This window comes from Babylonia areolata, chromosome 7 (genome assembly GCF_041734735.1).
Source record: "Babylonia areolata isolate BAREFJ2019XMU chromosome 7, ASM4173473v1, whole genome shotgun sequence".
Taxonomy (NCBI): domain Eukaryota; kingdom Metazoa; phylum Mollusca; class Gastropoda; order Neogastropoda; family Buccinidae; genus Babylonia; species Babylonia areolata.
In genome coordinates this window covers 27974534-27989275 of record NC_134882.1, presented here as the reverse complement: position 1 = coordinate 27989275, position 14742 = coordinate 27974534, and the positions used below count along the sequence as shown (strand labels likewise).

General features: G+C 44.9%; 1 protein-coding gene across 1 annotated transcript in view; it reads left to right on the top strand.

The window, feature by feature from the left end:
• Window positions 1-22: 22 nt before the first annotated feature.
• The window catches only part of LOC143283816 (uncharacterized), a 33092-nt gene continuing 18372 nt past the window's right edge, over window positions 23-14742 (top strand). Inside the window, exons 1-2 of the mRNA XM_076590190.1 lie at window positions 23-51; window positions 936-1037. Of these exons, the coding sequence (XP_076446305.1) occupies window positions 23-51; window positions 936-1037 (131 nt within the window). The remainder of the gene's footprint in view (window positions 52-935; window positions 1038-14742) is intronic.

Genomic DNA, 14742 nt, shown 5'->3' with positions numbered 1-14742 from the left:
TCTAAAAATAGACAGTGCCAAAATGTCGGTGAATGTTGAAATGCGACTCAGGTGACGTTGTCACTCATTGGCTTGATGGCTTGACTTTTTGCTCAAGGTTTTGGGCGTGGAAACAATACATAGCATTGATTTATGACTATGGCAATGTTAACATTTTTACCCGTCCACTCTCCTATGTTGAAGTCGAAATAAGAATATATCTGCATGGGTATACCCGTTTCCAACGAACGGTTTTACCATTTTCGTTTTCACATTCCAGTTTATTATACTTTTCAGTTTTCTCCCACCCGAGAAAAAAAAATTAAAAAAAACAAAAAAGCATACTCCTTTTTTTCTCGTTCCCGTTGTAAACAAACTCGGAGACGGGTTTAAATGTTAAGTCAGTATGTCTATCCAGGCTATCTATTTATCTGTCTGTCTATCTATCTATCTCAGTATCTAGGCTATCCGCCGTGTGTGTGTGTGTGTGTGTGTGTGTGTGTGTGTGTGTGTGTGTGTGTTCGAGTTGGTGTCAGTGTTAAAAATGAATCATATCTCGATTTTAAAGGTGTCAAAAAAAGGATGCTGGGGGGGGGGGGGGGGGGGGGCATTCTATGCATAGCAATTAGGGGCATGGAAATGTGTACTGTACTGAAACGGGTTGAAATGTGGAGTGCATACTATTCACACTAGTTTGCATTTGTGTCACGGTATTCAAAATGAAACTTGTCTCGATTCTAAACGTGTCTAAAAAAAAAAGGGGGGGGGGGGGGGGGGGGAGGACGGCCGGAGGGAGGGGGGGACGGACTCGAGGGGTTGTTGTATTGTTTTCAGTTCAACTTTTACATGATTTTTTTTTTTAAATAGTTAGACGGGTGGGTTTTTTTTTCCGTTGTTGTTTTTGTTGTTCCTGCTTTTTTTTGTTTTTGTTTTTTTGCTTTTTTTCTTCTCCTCAGTTTTGGGGTGTGGGTGTGGCCGGGGGCATTCCATGCACAGAGCAAGGGCCGGGGCTACTGGGAAATACTGAGACAGCCTGCCGGAGTACTCAAACTAAAGAGGTGAGAAAAACTGATTCGAAAACTCCGCCGGGACATGATAAACCGGCAGGGTTCTATAATTATTATGTGTCTGGTCTGCAGGAGCGGGCATGCACGAACTTGAACGGGACCATAATAACGCAGTTCGAAAGCCGCCGCGGTCAGTGTGCGCACGGCAATACTAGTGTTGTGTCATATCAAATTTTTTTAAAATTAAGACGGAACGGAATGCACTGTACGGCCACGGTGCTTCGCAGGAGGATCTCACTCACTCACTCATCCCCTTGACCGCTGGGGTCGTTGGGGGGGACATGAGGAAGATGTCATAGCTCGCCACGCCGTTCTGTTGGCAGCTGTCGTGGCAGTGATGAGATCTGGCATCGTCATTTTGGTCCATTCCTTGACGTTGTCGGACCAGCTCTTTCTCTGCCGTCCCCGTCTGCGCCCTACCTCTACAGTCCCTTGCAGGATGGTTTTGGAGAGGGTGTTATCTTAGTGTCGTGTGACGTGACCAAACCATGCCATCTTCCGTCGTTTGACAGTCGCCAGCAGTGGTTCTTGGGGCCCAACAAGGTTGCTGACCACGGGTTCCGCACATAGTCATTGGTCTTGTGCTCCTTGTAGGAGATGTGTAGTAGTCTCCTCAAGCACTTGGTTTCGAATGCTTGGATTCTTCTTTCTGTTTCTGCTGCCATCAGTGTCCATGTCTCACATCCATATAAGAGGATGGAGACCACTAGTGACTTGTAGAGCAGGAGGATCCGTCAGTGAAAACCAGAGTGGAGGACGAGACGTACAATGGGTTCAGAACTGAAATTATGATCATCACATGAACACCCGGCTGTGTACTCAGTACGCCGGAATTGACTCGGAGAATGTCAGTCCGTCGATCCGCCTTGGATATAATTGTCATGTAATCCGCCGTGTCCGACTGAGTCTATTTGGAAACTCGCGATCACGCGGGCAGCCATGCACTGGCTTCATATCAGTAACTTGAACAGGCGCGTGACTGGAGCCACCGGCTGTTTACGGCTATGACGGAATTAACTGCACTTTTGGCGAACACCAGCTAATTGGCAACATGTGCCTTACTTTTGCATACTGTAGTTGGCGGGTCACCGTGGCTGTTCATGACGGCAACTGAGACAGGACAAAACGTGTTTATTTCAGGAAACCCCGTGGGGTCACACAGTGAACATGTTACATATTCTACGGGAACTAATACAAATATTGTTGCAGCGGTTAACTGATTACTGAGTATTGTGCTTTTAAAAAAAAATTCTTCTTTTCTTTTTCTTTATCTTTTTTTTTTAAACAATGGCCACACCCAACTGTCTGGTTAAGACAAACATTTTTGAGAAAGAAAAGACAAGAAGAACTTAACTGAAGTAACACAAAAATAATTTAAGATCCCAGTCGAGATACACTGAGCAGTATATGGTGCATATGGTGCCAGATGTGATCGAGTGGGCATTTATCCCAAACACAAATAAAATGACCAAATTCACTCAGAGTATCAAAAAACAAAGCAAAACGGCAAAAACAAACAAATACCCGGAATGAACTGCAACGTCAAAGGTGGCAGCAGGTGTGTTACTGGATGTCGACTCGAAGTGACGCTTTAACCACTCGTGCCGGTGCACGTCAGTGCACTGATCGCTGAAAACTTCATTGGCGTGATATGGTGCGTGAACATGACAACAACTTCATTCCATGAGAGTCTGTGGGGCTCACACAGTCACAACATCAGTCATTCCGGGATTGTGCCGCGGGCTGATTACTTCATTCCGTGATTTTTTTTTTTTTTTTTTTTTTTTTTAACGGTTCATCAGGTTGTGCGTAACATTGACAATTTCATTCCATGAGTTTATTTTCCATTCATTATTTTCCACTGTATGCGCCTTATGGCTGAAAGAAAAAGCGAACCATCATCCTTTACAACTGATGTACAGTATGCTCCACATTTTCAGTCTAGTTTCAGTTTTCCGTCTTCGACGATTGTTTTTCAGTTCCTTCTGTAAGCCATTTATGAGTGCAAAACATGTGGAATCTAATAATTTAGAATGTATAACTATATCATACTTAACATTTTTTACCCGTCTTCACTTATTTTCCCCTCTTTGAGCCATTTAGGACAGGGGAAAATGTCAAGTATAATAATCATTATACAAGAATGTGTAACCCGAAATGGTAAGCCCGTTCATTCTAAACGGGTACACCCATACGGATACATTTTATTCCGACTTCAACACAGAAAAGTGAACGGGTAAAAATTCTGTGGTTTGATAACTCTGACGCGGACGTTCAAAACCAACGATTGAGTGAAGTCACTGAGTTTGAGACAGCAATGTTTGGCTCGATTCTCGCCGTGTATTAGTTTCACTTTCAGTTTCAAGGAAAGCGTGCGAAGAAACACCGAACATCTGCCGGCTTTCTGGCTTTCGTTTTTTGGTCGGTTGTTGTTTGGTTTGTTTTTTGTTTTTTTTGTTGTTGTTGTTTTTTTAATAATGTAAACAGTCTTGTATACCTATTTGTCAGAATTTGGTCATCTGATGTGTAGCCGGCTGTGGTTGCCCGCCCGTAGAAGTCTCTGCATACTGATCGAGACTGAGAGAGGGGTACTGTGACACTCGGTACACACACGTCAGTACGGCTGGCTCACCCGCCGACGCCTTTAATGCCCTAGGTATGGTATTACTTGAAATTGTCAGTTTGTTCGGTCTTAACCAGTCTGTAACCGAGCCTACATACAATCGTGGTCACATCGTCGACTGGGTGTTGCACAGAAATGAGGACTGCCTCCCAAGTGTTATCATCAACATCATGTATCAATTTACCGACAATAATAGTCATTCGGATGAGACGATAAACCGAGGTCCCGTGTGCAGCATGCACTTAGCGCACGTAAAAGAACCCACGGCAACAAAAGGGTTGCTCCTGGCAAAATTCTGTACAAAAATCCACTGCGATAGGAAAAACAAAAGAAAACTGCATGCAGGAGAAAATACAAAAAAATGGGTGGCGCTGTAGTGTAGCGACGCGCTCTCCCTGGGGAGAGCAGCCCGAATTTCACAGAGAGAAATCTGTTGTGATAAAAAGAAATACAAATACAATATTGATAATGATTATCATAATTATCATCATCATAACAACAAGAAAATGAATAATGATGACACTAATTGTACTACTAAGAATAAAAGCATCATCATCAACAACAATAACAATAATAATAATAAGAAGAAGAATGGAGTCTTTCTGGTCTGATTCCCGGAAAGAAAAAAAAACTGCTACCAGATCATATCCCCTCAAATACAACATCTGAGCAATACGCTATTCTGAGGAAAAACAACAACAAGAAGCTAAAAACAAACGCATCAGTTTTTGCAAATCCGGGAGAATCTGGAGAGAACTAAAATAACTCATCACATGTCCCTTCAAGTCTCGGCACGGGAGTTTTTTCAGGGCCAGCATTTCTGCCCATAAATGACTCCCGGTGGAGGCTGGAGGTTGGGTTTTGTGTGTAGGGGTGGGGGGGGTTGTTTGTTTGGTTGTTTGTTTTGTTGTTGTTGTTGTTGTTTTGTTTTGTTTTTTTGGGGGGAGAGGGAGGGAGGTTGGGTTTTTTTGTTGGTCTTTTTTTTTTTTTTGGGGGGGGGGGGGGGGGGGGGGGCAGGGAGTTAAGGGTGATGGAGGGGATGGGGGACTAGTCCTGAACTACTCCACTTGCGTTAAAATGGAGTTAACCTGATGGGGCCTCAGAGTGACTGTGTCAGTGTCGAGAAGATACCACACAAACAAAGTGACAATGGAGTGTTTCGGGACAAAGACAAGGTTTGTTTTTTGTTTTTGTTTTTTTCACATTAATATACTGAGTTTTTCTTTCTGATTTATCTTACTTTTTTTTTCAAAAATCTAAGGAAGGGCAGTCATTTCAGGAAAAGGGCTGAAATCATCAAAGGCTAACTCAAAGCTGTTCCCAGAAAAAAGAAAAGAAGGGAGAAAAGAAAAACAACCTTCCAGCACGTTAATTTTAGGGTGGGGTCATTCTGGGCATCACACCGGAAACGAAGTTCACTTTCTCCTGACGGAAATATGATTGAATCATGATTGCTCTCAGCGCGTATGCTGATTAGCAAACACTGCTTTAGCATCGTGTCAAACAGCATGTAAAGCAGAGAATTAAAAGATTATGTCGTTAGGGGGGAAAAGGGCAATGAATGACCATTCTGTTTATTTACCCCGTCACAAAAGCAGCCATACTCTGTTTTTGGGATGTGTGCATACTGGGTATGTTCTTGTCTCCATAACCCACCGAACGCTGACATGAATGACAAGATCTTTAACGTGCGTATTTGGTCTTCTCAAGATGTGCGTGTCTTTGTGACTTTCTCCCACCACCCTCCCCCCCAAGTCCTACTTTCCCTTGACTCATCAAACCCTCCCCATACTACTTAAGCTTCCCCCCCCCTTACTATTCTCCCCCGTTATACTCCCCCTTCCCCCCATCTACCCCCTGTCCTAGTCTCCTCACTTCCCCCTTGTGCCTCTCTCCCTCCACTCCTTGGACCCCTACCCATTTTCCCCCTGTCCTACACTCTCCACCCATTGCCACCCCCCACTCTCCCCCAAATCCACGTCTACCACCCCCTCCCCCAATCTTCTGCCACACACCCTTCTACTCCCATCCCCCTGAGTCACAGTACCCCTTCCACTGCGTGACCTCGTACCCCCTGTAGTAATGGTCCATTTGACATGATAAGCTGGAGATGGTTTGAAAAGTTCCAAAGGAAGGAGACGACATTGCTTCCTCCATAGAGTAGAAGAGTGGATTTAATTGGGTGTGATCTACTCCCCCTGTTCTATTTCTTCATCTTGCACCCCTCCTTAATTCCACCATCTTTTAGTTCTCCCATATCCCCCCCCCTGTCCTACTCTCCCTCCACCCGTTCCCCCACCCTCCCATCACCCCCATCATCCTACTCTCCCTCCGCCCCACCTCCCTGTCCCCTCCCCAGCCCATCACCCTACTCTCTCTCCACCCCCACCCCCCCACCTGTTCCCCCTACTCTCCCTCCACCCCCCACGGGAGTTTTTTCAGGGAGGGAGGGAGAGTAGGACAGGGGGATGGGGAGTGGAGGGAGAGTAGGGGAAACAGGCAGGGGGAGTCCTAGTCTTCCTCCACCCCTGCCCATTTCCCCCTTGTCCTACTCTCCCTCCACCCCCTACCCATTCCCCCCAATACTATTCTCCCTCCACTCATTTCCCCCCAGTCCTACTCTCCCTCCACCATCTGCCCATCGCCCTATGCCTTCTATCTGACCTATCTATATTTAGACACTTCTACAACAACAAGACAAAAAAAAAAAAAAAAAAAAAAGGAAGACAGACAACACATTTTCCTCCAAAGAATGGAGAAGTAGAGTTATTGGGTGGGATAAGATAAGATAAGATAAGATAAGAATAACTTTATTATCTCCAACTGGAGAAATTTGGTCAGGTGCATTATCACAACATAGACAAATAAACAACATGGGGACCATAACTGTAAAAGCCAACAACAGCCCCAACAAATATTACGAAGATACAAATGTAAAAAATATCACATACATCGTTTCATACATACATCCACACACTGCAGGTAATAACTAGTATTCTTAATGTAAAAACAGAAAGAATTAAGAAACATTATTTGAATAAACACTCACAGCTAAATTTTGCCAACTTTCTTCCCTCTGCAATGCCACCCAACCAAATCAAAATCCTCATAATGTCGTGGTGTGTCCACTTTTGTCAAATTTTAGCATAATTCCTTTTTTGATTTCTTCTAACTTCCCATCATTACTGGTAAAGCATCATGCTAAAGCCTTATATTCTGTTTCATACAATGTTCTTGCATAATTTGATAGGTATAACCGCAATATTTTGTCATTGTTTTTCAACTTTTACAAAGAAAATCTTACATAATTACCTCACTTACATAAGACGTTACATGATAAAAAGATATGGTGTGATGCACCAATAAACTTACTCAACTGCTCTCAGCGTGTATATTGATTAGCAAACACTACTTATATATCGTGTCAAACTGCCTGTAAAGCGAGAATTAAAAGATTATGTCGTTAGGAGGGAAAAAGGCAATCAGTTTGATTGGAAATTACTGCCCTTTGCTTGACAGAGGGAACATCCAGCTTCACTCCCCTTAGTGCCAATATTCAACAATCAAATGAGTCTCCATCCCACCCTGCTGTCTCTCTGTCTAAATCATCAAGATCAAACTGTAATATGTTCAGTCTTTAGGATAACGTCCTATAATGCAAGGGATTGAATATTATGATTAGTGACTTGGGAAAAAAAACACACACTCCCACGCCCCCCCCCTTCACACACACACACACACACACACACACACACACACACACACAATCAAACACACACACACACATATGTACACACACAGACACACACAGACACACAGACACACACAGACACACACACAGACACACACACACACACACACACACACAGATATAGATATATATATATAAACACACACAATCAAACACACACACACACACACACATATGTACACACACACAATCAAACACACACACACACACACATGTACACACACACAGTCAAACACACACACACACACACACACACACACACACACACACACACACACACACACACACAGAGAGAGAGGGTTGTGGAAGATATGGAGAAAGATTTATATATATTTTCTTAAGTGTGTGCTTCTTTTTAAGCCACTGATTATTAGATATATTCAATCCCGTGCATGATAGGACGGTATTCTAAAGACTGAACAGATTACATTTCGATTATGATGATGAATTAGATAGAGATGAAGAGGTTGGGTTGCAGAGGGACGGATTTGACTCAGTGGATTGTTGAATACTGGCACTAAGGGGAGTGAAGCTGGATGTTCCCTCTGTTAAGCAAAGGGGAGTGAACCTGGCAGTAATTTCCAATCAAATTTATTGCCTTTTTTCCCCTAACCACATAATCTTTTAATTCTCTGCTTTACATGCAGTTTGACATGATGCTAAAGTAGTGTTTGCTAATCAATATACACGCTGAGAGCAGTTGAGTAAGTTTACTGGTGCACCACACCATATCTTTATATCATGTAACGTCTTATGTAAGTGAGGTAATTATGTAAGATTTTCTTTGTAAAAGGTTGAAAAACAATGACAAAATATTGTAATTATACCTATGAAATTATGCAAGAACATTGTATGAAACAGAATATAAGGCTTTAGCATAATGGTTTACCAGTAATGATGGGAAGTTAGAAGAAATCAAAAAAGGAACAATGCTAAAATTTGACAAAAGTGGATACACCACGACATTATGAGGATTTTGATTTGGTTGGGTGGCATTGCAGAGGGAAGAAAGTTGGCAAAATTTAGCTGTGAGTGTTAGGACGATCTCTGCGGGGATCCCACCCAATAACTCTACTTCTCCATTCTTTGGAGGAAAATGTGTTGTCTTTCTTCCCTTTTTTTTTTGTTTTGATTTCTTTTCTTGTTGTTGAAGTGTCTACATATGGTTAGGTCAGATGGAAGGGGTAGTAGGTGAAGGGTATTGAGAGTAGGTCATGTTGAGGGGGAAAGGGTGTGGGGGCCAAGGGGTAGAGAGTAGGACATGGGGGAAATGGGCAGGGGGTGGAGGTAGAGCGAAGTAGGACAGGGGGGGGGGGGGGGTTGGGAAATGGGGAGGATGGTGGGGGGGGGGGGAGAGTAGGATGGGGGAGGATGGGCAGTGGGTGGAGTGAGAGTAGGGGTGGTATGTAGGACGGGGGGGGGGGGTGGCAGGGGGTGAAGGGAGAGTTGGACAGGGGGGGGGGAGTGCCAGGGGGTGGAGGTGGCAGGAGTGGAGGGAGAGTATGGGGGGGGGGGGTACAGGGTGGGGGAAGTAGGGTTGGGGTGATGGGCAAGGGGTGGAGGGAAAGTAGACAGGTGGGGGATGGGCAGGGGGTGGAGAGGGTGGGGATTGAGGGAGAGTAGGACAAGGGGATGGGCAGGGGGTGGAGGGATAGTATGATTGGGGGGGGGGATGGGCAGGGGGTGGAAGGAGAGTATGATGGGGTGGTGGGGGGAGTGGAGGGAGAGTATGATGGGGGTGAGGGGGGGGGTGATGGGCAGGGGGGGAGGGTGGTGGGGGCAGAGTAGGGATGGGCAGGGGTTGGAGGGAGAGTAGGATGGGGGTGAGGGGGGGCGGGGGGGACGGGCTGGGGGTTGAGGGAGAGGGGTGGGGGGTAGGATATGGGAGAACTAAAAGATGGTGCAAGGGGTGCAAGATGGAGAAATAGAACAGGGGGAGGGGAGTAGATCACACCCAATTAGATACACTCTTCTACTCTATGGAGGAAGCAATGTCGTCTCTTTCCTTTGGAACTTTTCAAACCATCTCCAGCTTATCATGTCAAATGGACCATTACTACAGGGGGTACGAGGTCACGCAGTGGAAGGGGTACTGTGACTCAGGGGGATGGGAGTAGAAGGGTGTGTGGCTGTAGGATGGGGGAGGGGGTGGTAGACGTGGATTTGGGGTAGGGAGGAGGGAAATGGGGTGATGGGAGAGTAGGACAGGGTGGTACGGGAGAGATAGGTGGATGAGTGAGCACGTCACGTGCGGGGGGGGGGGGGGGGGCGATGGGGGGGAATGAGAGAGTAGGACAAGGATGGGGAGAGGTGGGGAGTAATGAGTAGTACTGGGGAGAGAGATGGGGGGAAGGGAGAGTATAACGGGGGAGATGGGAGACTAGGACGGGGGGAAACCCCCTTCGTGTGTATACGCAAACATAAGATCAAATACGCACGTTAAAGATCTTGTAATCCATGTCAGCATCTGGTGGGTTATGGAAACAAAAACATAACCAGCATGCACACCCCCAAAAACGGAGTATGGCTGCCTACATGGCGGGGGTAAAAACAGTCATACACGTAAAAGCCCACTCGTGTGCATACGAGTGAGCGTGGGAGTTGCAGCCCACGAACGAAGAAGAAGAACTAACACTTAGGAGAGCATTGGGCCTGGCCTTTCTATTCCGAGCCCTACACACAGATGGACGTTGTAAAAGGATATATGGGACCTTAAAAATTTTGATCTGATTCATTGAAATCATCGTTCACCTGACTATACAGCCCAAACAGCATTACGTTTTGGTTAGTTGGACTGAATCTCACCACCACCCCCTCCCCCCCCCCCCACACACACACCCCTCCACCCTACCCCCTAAAAAAGGAAATCACATAATTCGAATCGATCTTCGAGATTGTTTCTTTCTTTCCTTATGATGATGATGATGATGATGATGATTGTCTGTTTTTATCTACTATCTTTATTTTTTGGTAGCAATCATGACTGCGTGTGGTATGACTGGGTTTGAGATCTTACGCTTTCTGTTACATGACGACTGCCAAAGCCTCAAACGTAGTGCGCGATTATATTCATCTCCAAATCTCTGACTCGCGTTAAATGGCACGGCTATTCTGATCCGGAAAAAGCCACCACTTTCACTCACACACACACACACACACACACACACACACACACACACACGCACACACACATACAAACACACACACACACACCAAAATCTAAAAGAACAGCCAGTGCCGTAAGCCGTTGACAGCCAGTTTATCACAACGAAAAGCAGTTGGAGCCGACAGCCAGGAAAGGATTGCAAAGATATCAGAGGTAGTTATCAGAAGTCTGACAGGGGGAAGAATTATGAAAACAAAGGATCCCGCGCTGAGTTAAAAAAGCCGGGTGGGTGTGGATGGACAAAGATGACATCTCTCTGTCTGTGTCTGTCTGTTTGTCTGTCTGTCTGTCTGTCTCTCTCTCTGTGTCTCTGTCTCTCTCTCTTCCCCCCCCCCCCTCTCTCTCTGTGTCTCTCTTAACTTCTCTTCTTTATGTCTCGATTCACTTCGCCCACTTTCTCTTACATACACACAAACTGTCTCTTTTTCATGCACGTAAGCACACACATATATACGCACGCGCGCGCGAGCGCGTGCGCGCGCACGCACACACACATACACACACACACACACACAAACGAACAAACGCACACGCAAGCACACACACACACACACACATACACACACGCACGCACGCACACACACACACGCGCACACACACATACAATCACCTGGCACATACACTCACACACAAACACACATGCGCACACTCACACACACACACACACACACACACACTCACACACAAACACGGGACACGTGCACACTCACTCACACACACACACACACACACACACACGCGCGCGCACACACACACACACACACACACGCGCACGCGCACACACACACGCACACACACACACACACACGCACACACGTACGCACGCACACGCACTCATACACACGTACACCCCTTCCACTTCACCTCCACCCTCTTTTAAAACACCACCACCACCACCGCCACAAACAACAACACAAACACACGCACACACACACACACACACACACACACACACACACACACACCCCACTGAAGCCAATCTTGACGATCGCCCTCTCGTTCACACTCGCCCTATCAAGTGAAACTGCCCTAGCGTTGTGTGTTGCGCGTGCATGTGTGTGTATGTGAGTGCGTGCGTGTGTGTGTGTGTGCATGTGTGCGTGCGTGCGTGCTATTGCAAATGCATCTGAGTGTGTGCGCATGTGTGCGCGTGTCTTGTGAAAATGATCCAGTGATTTTCATGAGGCTTAGTTAACTTGTCATGACAAAAACTGGTGTGACAGAATCAGACTGATGTCTTCAATTCTGACGGCGTCAGGGCGGGTGTTGTGTGTGTGTGTTTTCACTTGCTGAAATATCAGCTGTATAATTATATAATTATCGTGTGGCGTTACTATTATTGTTCCTGTGCAATGAATCGTTGTCTTTTTGTGTTTTGTTTTTGTGTGTGTGGTTTTTTTTTTCTTTCTTTTTTTGGTGGTGATTTTTTTTTTTTTTTTTTTTTCGCTGACTCGTTCCTTATCTCAGTTCGTGTGTGCTGCTTTTTGGAGACTTCTTGACAAGAGAGATATTTGAGAGAGAGTTTCTTCTCTTTGTTCAAGTTTCGTCAGAGTTGGCGGTAAGTGTGTGGGCTACCGAGTTTAGTGGGTAGAGGAGGGGGATGGTAGTGGGTGGGGGAGGCGTGGTGATGTGGTGCTGGCGGGTGGTGGGGTAGGTGACGTTGGTTGTTTGGTGATGGGGATTATGGGGGTGGTGGTGGTGGTAGTGCTTGTAATAGTTAGGGTGGTGGTGATGGTGGTAGTCGTTGTGGTGATAGTGGTTGTAGTTGCAGTACAAGAAGTAGTGGTGGTGGTGGTGGATGTTCTGGCATTGTTACTGCGCCGGAATTATTTTTTTAATTTTTTTTTTTACGTTTGTTCTCGCAATTGTTATACTTCTCCTGAAGAGAAGACGTGTTTCCATTTAATTTGCTAACTTTGTTTCTGTCTTCTTTTTTTATTTTCTTTATGTATATATAGATATATTTACAGAGAAGGTCCTGATGATGTGTACATAGATAGATAGATAGACAGATACATACATATATAGATAGATACATATATTGATACACAGATTGATACATATATAGATATCATAGACAGATAGATCGACAGATACATAGATATATAGATAGATACATGTATTGATACACAGATTGATACATAGATAGATACATAGATAGAATAGATAGTCACATAGATACATAATATTGATACACAGATTGATACATAGATAGATGCATACATAGACAGAATAGATAGACACGTAGATACATGTATTGATACACAGATTGATACATAGATAGATACATAGAGAGATAGACAGAATAGATAGACACATATATACATATATTGATACACAGATTGATACATAGATAGATAGACAGATATGTGCATATTTAATTATCTAAATTGCTTTTTTTCCTGCCTTTTTTTTTTTTAACCTTTTCTTTATGTCGTCTCTCTCTTTCTCTCTATAATTCCTGTCCTGTTGGCTCATCGATAGGTTTTTAACTGGGAAGCCATGACAGTGTCTTGTCATTTTCTACACTTGATCACTGAGCACTCGTACAATGTTGGACTTGATTCCATGCCCACTGGAGTGTCAGGTGGCTTTTGTTGTTCCTGTTGTTGGTGGTGGTTGTTGGTTGTTGTTATTGTTGTTGTTGGTCGTTGTTGTTGTTGTCAGTTCTTGTTCTTGTTGGGTTTGTTTGTTTGTTTGTGTGTGTGTGTGTGTGTGTGTGTGTGTGTGTGTGTGTGTGTGTGTGTGTGTGTGTGTGTGTGTGTGTGTGTGAGAGAGAGAGAGAGAGAGAGAGAGGTATGGTATTACTTGAAATTGTCAGTTTGTTCGGTCTTAACCAGTCTGTAACCGAGTCTGCATACAATCGTGGTCACATCGTCGACTGGGTGTTGCACAGAAATGAGAACTGCCTCCTGAAGTCTACCACCGTCGACTGATCACACTCTGTCCTCTGACCATCAGTGTGACATGTCATCTGAACCTCACCAAACCTCCCACGCCCCGTGTGTATAGGGAGGTGTGCACACTGACCTCGATTGACTTAGACTTATTTAAAGCTGACCTGCTGACTAATATCCATTTTGAGCCGACTGCTGACTAGCTATCCACTGTCCTACGCACTGTACTGACTCGATAGGCACGCCCGGTCGACTCGGCGCCTGATCTCCAATCGTCCCTCGTCGCCTTGGTTCAACACGTGGGACCAGAGCTGTTGGAGGCCAAGCGGGAGAAAAGGAGAGCTGAGAGGCACTGGCGTGCCACTAGTTTGACCGTCAGTAGGGACATTTTTTAGACAGCCAGGAATAGTGTAACATTGTTGACAGGGCAAAGTCAAAGTTCTACTCTTCTAAAATCCTTGCATGCACCACAGCCAAACAGCTTTTCAACGCTACGAACAATCTACTTGGTAAAATGAAAAACACCCCTCTCCCTAAACATTTTCGGTGCAGGAACTCCCTCAAAAGTTTTCTGACTTCTTCACCGGCAAAATAGCATGCATTCGTGAGAAGCTTGACTCTGTTGTGTCTCTTTCTTCACCCGTTGAAGAACGCGTGTACAGTGGTCCTGTTTTACATTGTTTCCAACCGGTTACTGAAGATTTTGTGAAGAAAGTGTGTCTGAGCGCTTGTCCGAAATCCTGTGAGCTTGACCCTGTCCCGTCTTTTTTGTTGGTTGAATGTATTGATGTTCTACTGCGGCCACATATTACTCATGTCATCAATTCTTCCTTACTGTCTGGTTGTTTCCCTGAAAGCTTCAAATCTGCTGTTGTACGTCCACTCATCAAGAAACCATCTTTGGATCATAATTGTTTGAAAAATTATCGACCTGTCTCTAATCTGTCATTTTTATCAAAACTGCTAGAAAAGATCATATTGTCTCAGCTCTTAGCTCATCTGGAACAGAATGGTTTACTTAATTAATTCCCACCAGTCAGCTTACAGACGTGGTCATAATTGCGAAACGGCCCTTCTTAGAATAGTGAATGATTTACACATGTTGCGCTTATATCTTTGCCATCGTGTCATCTCCGCCACTTGGCTGGGTCAAAAAACTTGAAACTTTTGTGTCTGCTGTGCTCACTGTGTCGATGTGTGTGTGTGTATGTGTGTGTGTGTGTGTGTGTGTGTGTGCGTGTGTGTGCGTGTGTGTGTGT